At 33.4% G+C, this 12431-nt stretch overlaps 1 protein-coding gene and 1 long non-coding RNA gene across 2 annotated transcripts; one reads left to right on the forward strand and one right to left on the reverse strand.

The window, feature by feature from the left end:
• Window positions 1-1472: 1472 nt before the first annotated feature.
• Window positions 1473-2766, forward strand: LOC109159063. The gene is made up of 2 exons (XM_019307065.1): window positions 1473-2189; window positions 2403-2766. The coding sequence occupies exons 1-2, from the start codon at window positions 2164-2166 to the stop codon at window positions 2731-2733; spliced, it is 357 nt and encodes a 118-aa protein (XP_019162610.1). The 5' UTR covers window positions 1473-2163; the 3' UTR covers window positions 2734-2766.
• Window positions 2767-7593: 4827 nt separating this feature from the next.
• Window positions 7594-8184, reverse strand: LOC109159065. Its single transcript, XR_002050488.1, has 2 exons — window positions 8088-8184; window positions 7594-7689 (listed from the first exon to the last, which is right to left on the reverse strand). It is a non-coding gene; the product is annotated as an uncharacterized LOC109159065 (long non-coding RNA).
• Window positions 8185-12431: the final 4247 nt, after the last annotated feature.

Raw genomic sequence — 12431 nt, forward strand, 5'->3', positions numbered from 1 at the left:
CTAAGCTTAACAGTTAACACTATTGTTTTTTTTTTTTTTTTGAAAATCAATGGCTTAATATATTAAATCAAACCCGAGATACACAAAGTCGGGATAGTTTCACACACACTAAGGACAGAAGCTGAACCAGTTACCCACGCAAGCACATGAGCCATTTGGTTCGCTGACCTTTTGACATGGCGAATCAACATAGTCCCAATGTCATAAGCAATTAACTGACATTGCTTTACTATCATACCTACATAGGAAAGTCTTGTTTATTCGAATTAAAACTACTGCATAAATTGAGACAGTCAGACTTCAGCACTAACATGATCTCTGAACAGGTCTTGATCCACGAAAGTGCTTCCTTAAATGCCAATGCCTCCGCTAAGTATGGCTCTCTCACCCCTAGTAGCCACCCGCGCCGGCATATGCCGCCATGAAACGTCGGTCGTGATTTCGAAGGACCACCGTACCCCATATGCTGCACCATGATCATGAATTGAAACGTCAACATTGCCTTTAACATAACCTGAAGGTGGCGGGACCCAATCAAATCCCAAATCTGCTTGGACAGTTAACAAGTTGATTAATGCTCACCGGTTTTCAAAAAAAAAAAAATTAATGCTCACCAAGTAATTGTACAATTTTTTATAACTACGACATTTGTACTAATATAATGAAATAAAATTTAAATCCAAAAAATCTTTTTCAAACAATAAAATCTGAACAACTATGAGTGGTTGGTAGATTTCAACACTCATAGTAACATCAGGAGCAAACGAATCGATTTTAAGAAATGTGTGAGTGTATCATGTCTTGAATTAACCATGAAATTACTGACTGATATTTTGAGATTTTTTTTTTTTTGAATATTTTGTGAAGAATTCCCACATCACCTCATGCACTCTAATGCTTAATTGCATGTCCTAACAGCCTAGCTTGTATGTGTTTAATTACTCTCTCTATCCAAAACATGTTATCATAGGTCACACTTATGTGAGACCATCTCACACATCCTTATTTGTGAGGCCGTCTCATAGACCATTATCTATGAGTTAGGTCGGGTCATGTTAGGTCAATACGAAAATGTAATACTTATACTAACAAATGTAATACTAATTACGAATAAAATATTTGTTTTTACTTGTATGAAAAAAACGTAATACTTTTGAGAACACATATAAGTGTAAAAGTGTTACTTTTTCATCAAAAGTATTACAATTTCTCTCTTAAGTAATCTTGACTAGTGTTTGTTACTTATAAAGGCAAATGTTATATATACGTACTTTTGAAGAAAAATGTAATACTTTTAAATCAAAATGTAAAAGTATTACATTTTTTTCAAAAGTATTACATTTTCCCAACATTTATTCTTAATTTAGTATTAAATTTTGATTATTTTCCAATATAAGTAATAAACATTTATTCTTGATTTAGTATTATATTTTCCAATATAAGTAATAAACGTTTATTCTTGATTTGAGTTAATACCAGTCAAGGTCCCTCGAGTATAGTGGTTCCACCACCTATGGTCCTAAACTTTCAAATCAACCCTCCGTGATCCTCCAAGTTTAAAAAATGACCTGCCATAGTCTTTCCGTTAGTATTTTCCGTTTCAGCCGTGAAATGCGAGGACAAAACTGACTTTTCACATTTTTCTCACAATGCGGAGGAGGCGTCTGTGTCAGTGGGGATGAAGCGTGCGACAACCAGAACTCCGGTGGCAAAAGAAGCAGAAGGAATGGTTGAGACCATTCGCCGGCGTGAATGTAGCCACCTGAAGAAGTAGAAGGAATGGTCGGGACTTGGGACCGTTCGCCGTTTAATCCAATCATTGTTCTCCACGGGCCGTCGGATGGCGGCGAAAGAGGTGAAAGAGGAAGGTGGTTTGAGTTGTACTATGACGATGAGGCGGGGGCGGGATTGAGGCCGTTGCCGGCGAGTATGTCAGAGTTTCTACTCGGGTCGGGTTTCGACCTCATGTTGGATCAGTTGACCCAAATTGAAGCGAACGACATTGGATGAATCGAAAATCCATCGGCGTCAAAAGTGGCGATCAAGTCAATGCTGATATCGAGATCGCCGATCAAGTCAAAACCGGTGGTCGCACGAAGAAACGCTCACTTTGCTCATGATTCGCTCTGAAATGGACCTTGCATTTCGTGATTCCACCCTCAAATGCCCTCTCTGGATGAAGTTTCAAGGTAGGATTCCATATCCCATCTCTCTACTGGGATTTTCTTTCAATTTCACCATTTTTGTCCTTTTTTTTTATTTGCCTTTTCTGGAGCATTTCAGAAAGCTGTAATCAAGGTAGCATATGAAATTTTTTAACTTGTCATGATGTGTTGGAACGATGCGCTTTAACATCTACTATTGTTTTTTTGTTCACAAATTCTTGAAATACAAACATTTAGAAAGTGGTCGGCGATGATAAAGCCCAACACCAACATAGTGCAGAACGCGGTCTCACAGCGGCTTTGGCGCCGCAGCCTCTGTACTGTCGGCGTCAACGTCGACGACTTACTCGTCTGGGATCGAGAAGTAAGAGGATTTGTAGAAGAAGTTTCTGGAAGCCATAGAACGGTGCGAGACGAGAGAATGACGATTGCAGAAGATCTCAAAACAACCCATCCTCGTGAAAGGTCGATTATGCCCTCATATTTCACAGCTGAAACGGAAAACACTAACAGATGGACTATGGCAGGTCATTTTTTAAACTTGAAGGATCACAGAGGGTTGATTTGAAAGTTTAGGACCATAGGTGGCGGAATCACTATACTCGAGAGACCTTAGTTGGTATTAACTCTTCTTGATTTAGTATTAAAGTTTTCAATATAAGTAATAAACATTTATTCTTGATTTAGTATTAGATTTTTCAATATAAGTATTACATTTCATATTGACCCGACCCGTCTCACGCACATATTCACACAAATTTTTACCATTATCATTTTGTGCATTGACAAAATAATATTCTAGATTTTTTTTTTTTTTTCAGCTAACGCGTGTGGTAGATAAATTACTCCGTAATAGTTTCAAAGTTTATTGCGTGTTTATATTTGTTACCCTGATAGTCAATGTCGTAACGGTGGCTAATCTGTAGACAATAAAATCTAATACACATCAAAATTAAATTAGAAAGTTGAAGACGGAAGTTGGATGTGGAAAGACGAATACATTCATTTGGATGATGCATCCACCACATATTAGACTAAATTAATTAGAAAATGATTTGTATACTTATCAAATTGAAGAAAAATCTTTTAAAAAACTTTAAAAAAAAAACTTTGACGTTAATCATAATATTATGGGGTTAGAATGGGTGTTGAGAAATGATTGTGGATGTTTTTTGGCTGCTAAGGGTGTTTGCATGAGTGGGCATTATATGGTGACTGAGGCAGTGTGTGTTCGTGAAGCTCTAAGTTGGTTGAAAGGAACTGGTATGGGAGAAGTTGATGTAGAGACAGATTCTCAATTAGTTGTTAATGTTTTGTTTTATGACTCTTTTAATTCTTCATTTGGTTTTATTATTGGTGATGTAAAAGAAGTTGCATCCTTGGTACATGATGTAAACTTCTGTTTTGTGAAACTATCTGCGAATCGGTCTGCCCATGTTGTAGCTAGGAAGGCCCTTTCTTTGTCAGGTTGTGGGGAACGGTTGGATAACCCTCATCTGTTTCTTGTGGATTGTCTTTTCTCTGACTTAATGAATTAAGTTCTTTTTTGCAAAAAAAAAAAAAAAAAAAAAAAAAAAAAAAAAAAAAAAACAAGTGAGGATGGACCCGATAGGTGATCAAATGGGTGAAGTATGATTCTTGTAGTTAGATTCTTGCTAATATCTTTTCGGTTGAATCCTTCGCACGAGATCTTCCTAATGTTTATCCTCGGGTAGTGATTGTAGGTTTTCTTCATCATCCGAAAGTGAGGACTGAGGAGGGTCAAATAAATTTTTGAAGTTTCTAAAAAAATGCAATTAGATCATTAGATTGATCTAAATTGTTGGGATTTTATTTTCAAAATTATTTAGTAGTTAGTCATGACTGAGTAAAAAGAAACAAGATAAAGATTATGTTTGGTAAAATTTATTATAGAGTTTATAGTTTATTTTAAGATACAAATAAGTTAAAAGTTCTGTTTGATAAAATATAGAGTGTTTAAAATAATAGTTTATTTTGAATTAGCTTATACGTCATGTATGTTTTTTTTTTTTTTTTTTTTTTTTTGGGTAGAGATACGTCATGTATGTTAAACAAAGCCAAAGTTACCTTCTTCATTAGACTAGGATGAAGAATGCCTTTTAATTTTCCTCTAAATGGACTTGGAAAACGTCAAGTACGAAAAAGAAGCCATGACTACCGTTGTTGTTAAGATTTGACACTCAAAGGCTGTTGACATTTGCTACCACTGCACACGATTATTATATCTATGATATTAGATAAACTAGATCTAAATGTTATTTGCATTCAAAAAAAGATCTAAATGTTATTTGTGCACGGTGTTTATATACATTAGTCACTCATGAACTAACGGACTTCATCACAAGTTGATTAAATAAATTTATATAATAAGCATGTGAAGAACTCTGATCTGTATGCAAAACTCTGTGCACTTAGCATTGTGTGTCTGTGTTTTCTTTTTTCCTATTTTGTTTATGAATTGTCATTGTGTTGAAGCAGTACTCTTGGGGCCATGATCTATTTATGATTTGTAAAGTTATTGTGTTGTCATTTCTTATCAAGCAGATGAACTACCCAACCTTGATGTAAGCCGTTATATTGGGATCCACATGAAAAAAATAGTTTATCAAAATTTGTCACATCGACTCATCGAGGAGTAAAATTGAGGGAGTAAAATTTGAGAGTACTCTGTAGAACTCTTTTTATAATTCTAAACGGAAAAATACTATATGTACTTCAATTTTCTACTCTCAACTTATACTCTCACACACACAAAATCTTGATGTAGACATTTGTATTGGGACCCACATGAAGAGAGTAGCTTATCAGAGTGCGCCACATCAAGGAGTAAAATTTAGGGAGTAAGATTTATTTGTGTTATATATGTATTTTTTTATTTTGTTAAATACTTATATTTAAAGTTTGTATTATTAAATATAAATTATACCATTTTAAAGATCTCATTGAGACGATCGAAACAAGACTAATATTGAATATATATTAATTAAAATTTCAAATACATCAAACATAACTAGAACATAATAAAAATTAAAATACATACGACATAATATTGATATTAGAAGCTCATTATGCACTCTGTAATGCATTGATTGAGCATTTGTGAAAACGATATAGTAATTATGATAATTCAATGTACTAGATATTTTATGTTGTATTATTATTGTGAAATAAACTAAAATTTTAAAAATATTGTTAAACTCGATTTTTTAAATAATTAATGTTATGAAAAAATTAATGTTAATAAAAATTACTATTTACTTCACTAGTTATATTTTATATGAAACTAATTAAGTTCGATCTAAATTATATTAAACTAATTAAATTCAAAGTAATAATTAAAAAATCAAATTATTTTAGTGTAGAAATTTGGTGTAACGGGTTGGAGATGAATAAAATTTGGTGTTTTAGTGTAAGACCATTTCCAACCCATTACACCAAAAGGAATATTCTCAGCATATTCCTACACCAAATTTATTCATCTCCAATTCATTGCACTAAATTCAATTTCTACATTAAATAATTTGTTTTCTCATAAATTAAAACTTTAAATTTTTTAATAAAATTTATCACAAATCCAATGGTGCGTGAGTCTATTAGGAATGAACAACTACAAATTGTTGTAAAGAGAGCTAATGAGCGAGGATGGGTAGAATCAAGTAGTCAATTTAATCAATATTTGATGATTTGGGAGCAAATGGGGGTGGCCTTGGAAACTATTAATTCTAAGTATGTTTCGTTTAATTTCGGATGTATTCAGTTTAATATTATGAAAATTATGTTTTATGTAATTTAATTAATTTTTAATTAATCTATATATAATATTAGGCTTGTTTAAGCGTTTTGATGAAATCTTTCAAATGGTATAATTTATTTTTAATTATTCAAATGTTATGTTTATGTATTTAATAAAATATGTAATCCATAAAAACAAAATAAGAATGCAAAAGGAATTAATAATTAAAAAAAAAAGGACAAAGGGCAAAGTTGAAATTAAAATGATTTACACCATTTTTGCATAAAGCTACATGTGCACGCCAAATATGGCACTGCACCGTAGACAAACGCCAAAATGGCGAATAATTTGACGCCTTCACTGGAGAAGATTCAGCGCCAAATTGTCTACCAATTTGGCATTTGCCGCCTTCACTGGAGGGGGTCTAATGTGGGTTGAAGATGAACTTAAAAAGTAGGGAGTTCTCTATCTCATGTTAAGTACAGTTCTCTTTTATTAAGATTAGTTAGGGTTGCTTGTTTTATATTTTAATGTATTTGTTGGTTTCTTGAACCCCTCCTATTATTTTGGACAGTTTGAGGCGGTTTATGCTTGAATGAAAATCTATTTTATTCCCAAAAAAAAAAAATGTGTATTTCAAAGTAATAATAATAATAATAATAATAATAATAATAATAATAATAATAATACGTTTGACATTTACGGAGTATTATAATGTCAGGCCACCTTGACACCTAGCTAGAGTATGAGATTGTTCCACCTACCAAGCACCACGGAGCAACTATCAGTCAGTCCACCAACCCAACTATGTATCACTTCACTTTTTTTTTTTTTTTTTTTTTTTTTTTAAACATCCTTGTTAATCCAAACATTATTGTGGGTCTTGTGATATGACCATTTTTTGTATACATCAACATATATGTTTAAATAACATTTAAAATGATGTCATTAACCACTCAAAATCCTCTTCTTTTTTTTTTTCTTTTTTTCTTTTTGGTAATAGAATCACAAGTCTTGTGAGTTTTTATAAAGTAGACTTATGCACTAGAATACTAGATCTACTTAACTCACTTAATTAAGGTTTGCCCTGAAGTAAATTTGTGATTTTTCAATTGCACTTTTTTGAATCTTGCAGGAGACTTATGTATTGATAACAATTTTATTACCAAGAAGAAAAATAGAAAATTTTGAGTAGTTAATAATGTCATTTTATTGTCATTTAAATATATTTATTGACAGGAGCACAAAAATGATCATGCCACAATAATATTAGGACCAACGGGAAGATTTGAAAAAAAAAAAAAAGACTAAAAGTTGAATAACACATAAAAATTTAGGACCAAAAAAGGAAAAAATGACTTAACACTTAAAAGTTAAAACTGAATAGACCAAAATGTAATAATATTTAACGTCATTTAAACTTTTTTTGTTGACAAAGACAAAAAAAAATGGTAATACCACAATAATACTAAGATGAAAGGGATGTTTTGAAAAAAAAAATGGAATTAACTCAATGTGATATTTATAGCCCTTTGGAGTTATAAATATGTTAGCTTTTTCTTCTTTTCCCAAATATGCATGCTAAAACATTAATTCAATATTATTTTGAAATATAAAATAATTAATATAATCCATTATTAGTTTTTTCTAATACAATCCAATATAATCAATCTATCCGTAAATTGCTAAACACCTGCTTTAATAATGCGAAGGTGCAATATGTAGGTAAAAAAAAAAAATACAAAAATATTCTTAACCGTAATAGGTGAACTAAAGTACCTACGAGGTCCCTGTACTATAACGTTTTGTTCAATTTAGTTCTTATACTTTTATTTTGTTTAATTTAGTCCCTGTACTTTCAAAAGTAGTGCAATTAAGGACAATAGTTAACGATGTTAATATTATCATTAACTTAGGTTACGTGGCACTGATGATATTTATATTCCTACTCATATATTACTTTATAAATATTTAAAATCTATCATTTTACCACCAATATATTAAATTAGTATGTCCAAAATAAATAATTACGACCATGTTTATAATGAGATTTAGACAATTGTCCTTAATTTTATCACTTTTTTAAAGTAGAGGGACTAAATTGAACAGAATAAAAGTACAAGGACTAAATTGAACAAAACACTATAGTACAGGAACTTCATAGGTACTTTGACTGGAGAAGAAGCACACAAGGTATTGATGGGAGGATTGGTACAAGTTCCGTCCAGTAGAGCCATAGAAACTAATTTATTTGCCTTTTCTGTCATGTGAAATCCATCCCACTCAATATTATCATTATGCCATGACTCACCACAACTCTTTACTGCTATATATATCACATCTTACGTGGTCGTTAAATTATTAGATAGAGTTCATTAAAAAAATTTCAAAGTTAGCTAGTACTTATCAAATTGAAGAAAAGTGCACAGTTGTACTGTTAACGTGCACAGTTTCACAGTTAGTGCAATCTAAGTCATTGAACGAAAAAAAAAAATGCAATTAGGCTATTGAACGAAAAAAATTGCAATTAGGCCACTGAACACTCCAAATGTATGCAATTTCACCTGATAGCAGGTTACATCAATTTTAGCAGGTTACCTGCTTACGTGGCAGCTGAGTTGACATTTTTAATAGTTTTTAATAATAAATTTTAATTTAAAAAAAAAACGACAGGAGGGCCGGCGGCCACCCCGCATTTAATTTTTTTTATTTAATTGTTTTTTTAATTTATTATTAAAATTTATTAAAAATTATTAAAAATACCAACTCAGCTGTCACGTAAGCAGGTAACCTGATATCTGGTGAAATTGCATACATTTGGAGTGTTCAGTGGCCTAATTGTATTTTTTTTTGTTCAGTGGTCTACTTGCATTTTCAGGTTATGTTCAATGACCAATTTGAACCTTATTCATATATATATATATATATATATATATATATATATATATATATATATATATATATATATATATATATATATATATATATATATATATATATATATTGTTAGGAATAAAGTGTAATGAGCCAAATTTGTATTTTTAGAACTCCCCTATTTTATTTTTGAGTCTTTTTTTGTAAGTTACTGGTTCTATTACATTGTAGTATCTGTTCATATACTTTCTCAACCTACTGAAACACAAAGAACCAATAACGCCTCCACTGAGGCTCGAACTCATAATCTTCCAAATGGAAGTCCAACCCGGGTACCATTAGACCACATAGTCCTGGTCCCAAGTCAAGCTATAAAGTCTACGAAATTCTTAGCAAAATATACTTATCCAGAATGTTACTATTTGAGAATTATTTACCTTGGAAACTATTAAAGGATGAAGTGGTGAAGTGGATAAGGAATAAGGTTGTTAAAGTCAGAGGTCACGTGTTCAAGTTTGAGACTCAATTGCTACATTTTTGAAAAGGAGATAAAGAAGGGGACGACCAAGAAGCAGACTCGGATTAATTTATGAATTAATCTAAAATGCTACTAAAGTCATTCTGGGAATAAAGATTAAATCTAGAAACAATGAGTTAATATGGTATAGTGGTGAAGGCGTGGAATAGAAATCATGTTGGGATTGTGTTGAAATCACATTGAAGCATATTTTTTAAAGATGACACTTGTTGAGTGCATGCTACAATGTGGACACATGTAAGGCTAAGTTGACTACAAGTTTGGAAGCTTGTTGACATGATAAGGAAGATGCACATGAATTCTTCTACACATCTTCTTTCTCATTTAAATCTCTTGCTACGTATCTCAAATCATTTCAGAAGAAGAAATGGACGAAGATATAATTTTTACTCAAGCAAGAATCAGCAGAAAATCTTTTGGAAGATTTCATCATTTTGAATCCGTCAGGATAAGGAAATTATTTTTCGGAGAAGTTTCAGCTGATGAGCCGACATATATGACTTTTGAAGAATTGTCAAGTGAGGATTTTCAAACTCACTGTAAGAAGCCCATCTCTTGCACTAAATCACCGCAATGCAAGTTGGCAATAATGTGTAGCTGATCAAGATGAACGATCAAGATCAACTTATGCTACAACGATAATATAGCTTCTTCAGCTATATATACCAGATGACTTGAAGACATGAAGCAGAGAAGGCAAGGCAATACAAAGAAGCAAAAATTTGAAATATCCAGTTTTGAGCTTTCACGAGAGATACTTCAAGTCCTTAGAAGAGAAATGTGTTTTCTCTAAATCTTACCTCTACTGTGTGTAGAAAGAGGGTTGAGTGTAGCTTTGTGCGAGACACTCGTGAGTGTAGCTTTGTGCTAGACACTCGTGGTTGCTGAATGTAGCTGTGTGCTAGACGCTCGGTGGTGCTAAGTGTAGCTATGTGCAAGACACTTAGTTGGTGTAGGAGTATAGCTTTATGCAAGATACTCGGGAGTATAGCTTTGTGCGAGATACTCGGGATTGAGTGTAGCTGTGTGCAAAACACTCGGGAAGTGCATGTGTGCACTTGATTCACTATTTGTATCTGGGTGAACGAGATAGTGAATTTCCTCCTTGGAGTGAAAGGAGAAGAGTGGACTAGGAGGATTACACTATCTCTGAACCACTATAAATTGCCTATCTCATTTACTTACTGCTTTTATTCATTATTGCATGCATACTAACCCATTTACTATTTGTCTTATTCATTTATCTTATTGATTGGGTTATGTGACTTTACAAGTGCATGCAGACACAATTCCTTTTGGATTCATCTCATTGATTCACACGTGATATTGTATACATATTGAGTAAACCATCTCTTTAAATATTTTATTGTCTTGCATATTTGACTGACCCATCTTATACTGTTCGAATTATTCATCTGGGTTTAGTAGTTTTCACGTATGCATGTGAACATAAATTTGCAAACTTATTATTTGAGCCATACCAAGCATATCCATCATATTGCATGTGATATATCTCTTTGATTTTACGTAACACTTGATTGATTAATTTTTCCGCTGCGCATCTAAGTTTCATATCTTGTTATTTAAAGTTGAAATTACCAAAGTGTTATTAATTGTGAAAAAGTTTAAAAAATCTATTCACCCCCCCCCCTCCCCCCTCTAGACTTTTTACCACCCTATCGGGACCAACATATATATATATATATATATATATATATATATATATATATATATATATATATATATATATATATATATATATATATATATATATATATATATAAGTGCACTCATGTGAGAACGGATATGATGTCCAAGAGAGGAATAACAACCAATCACAGCCGTCCACCATTCCAGATCTAACGTATCATATGTAATTAAAAAAAAAAAACGATGTAGTGACATTTTTATAAATAACTCAAACTTTAGTGCGAGTTACATATTTTAAAAATGCAAGTAACTAGTGTAAGTGTACAAGTAAAATGTGTAATGCAACTAAATATGATCAATTAAATTTAGAAGGGAAACTGATATTTTGAGAAATTATTATTTTACGAATATTTTTGAAAAAAAATTCAACACCACTCTAATTCTTAATTACATGTCCTAACAGCCGTTGTATGTGTTTTTTTTTTTTTTTTTTTAAAACCAGACCAAAGACTTTCATTAATAACTGAAAAGATTCGAAATACAATCAGGTGGGTATTCAACCCACTCTCCCGAGACAAACAAAGAACCGGTCGCCCGAGCTAAGCCATGAGCCACGCGGTTCGCTGATCTCTTGACATGCTGGACCTTAACGGACCCTATGTCACAGGCAATCGACCAACATTGCTTCACAAGAATACCAACATAAGATAAATCTAAAGAACATGAATTGAAAGCATTGCAAAAAACTAAACAATCAGACTCGAGAATGATGTTATTCTGCCGCAGATCTTTTAGCCACGTTAGCGCTTCTTTGGCTGCCAAGACCTCTGCCCATAACGCATTTGGGTTGCACTCGAGCTGTCCACACTTCGCTGCCACAAACCGCCCTTCATGATCTCGTACTACAGCTCCATAACCAGCACCATTCGTGAAAACAGCAGCGTCCACGTTGCATTTAAGGAAGTTGAGAGGTGGAGGCTGCCATTGTTCGAAGCTTCCACTCGTGACTCCCGTCGAGCACTCGACTTGAAACGCCTCTTTCCAGGCATTGCGCAGGCGCGAGATTAAATTACGCAAAGACTCCATAGTAGGAGAAATATTCCGCCACACCTTATCATTCCTTGAAAGCCAAATTGCCCAAAAGGACGCCGCAAGAGCCACTGCTCCCTCTGGGTTCGGCAATTGCAGTGTAGCCTCCATGATCTGTTGTATGGTTTGACCCTGTAATGAAGGATTCGGAATCCCAATGCCTTGTGCGTAGACGCATTCGCACAGAAGATGCTCGACAGTTTCCCTGGGAGCTTCGCATAGAGGGCAACCACCGCCTATCCAGACTCGCTTAGACCTCAAATTCTCCCGTACCGGTAAGATCCCGCGAGCGCAGCGCCACAGGAAAGATTTAACCTTGGGGGGAATTGGTAAGGACCACAAAGCATTCCAAGACTTGAAG

This window comes from Ipomoea nil, unplaced genomic scaffold (genome assembly GCF_001879475.1).
Source record: "Ipomoea nil cultivar Tokyo-kokei standard unplaced genomic scaffold, Asagao_1.1 scaffold2826, whole genome shotgun sequence".
NCBI lineage: Eukaryota > Viridiplantae > Streptophyta > Magnoliopsida > Solanales > Convolvulaceae > Ipomoea > Ipomoea nil.

What these genes read in the sequence shown, in the direction of transcription:
- LOC109159063 (XM_019307065.1), top strand. Translation starts at nt 2,164, where the DNA reads ATGCCCTCTCTGGATGAAGTTTCAAG. An exon ending in TCTCTGGATGAAGTTTCAAG is followed by an intron (nt 2,190 to 2,402) that starts GTAGGATTCCAT and finishes ACAAACATTTAG; the next exon opens with AAAGTGGTCGGCGATGATAA.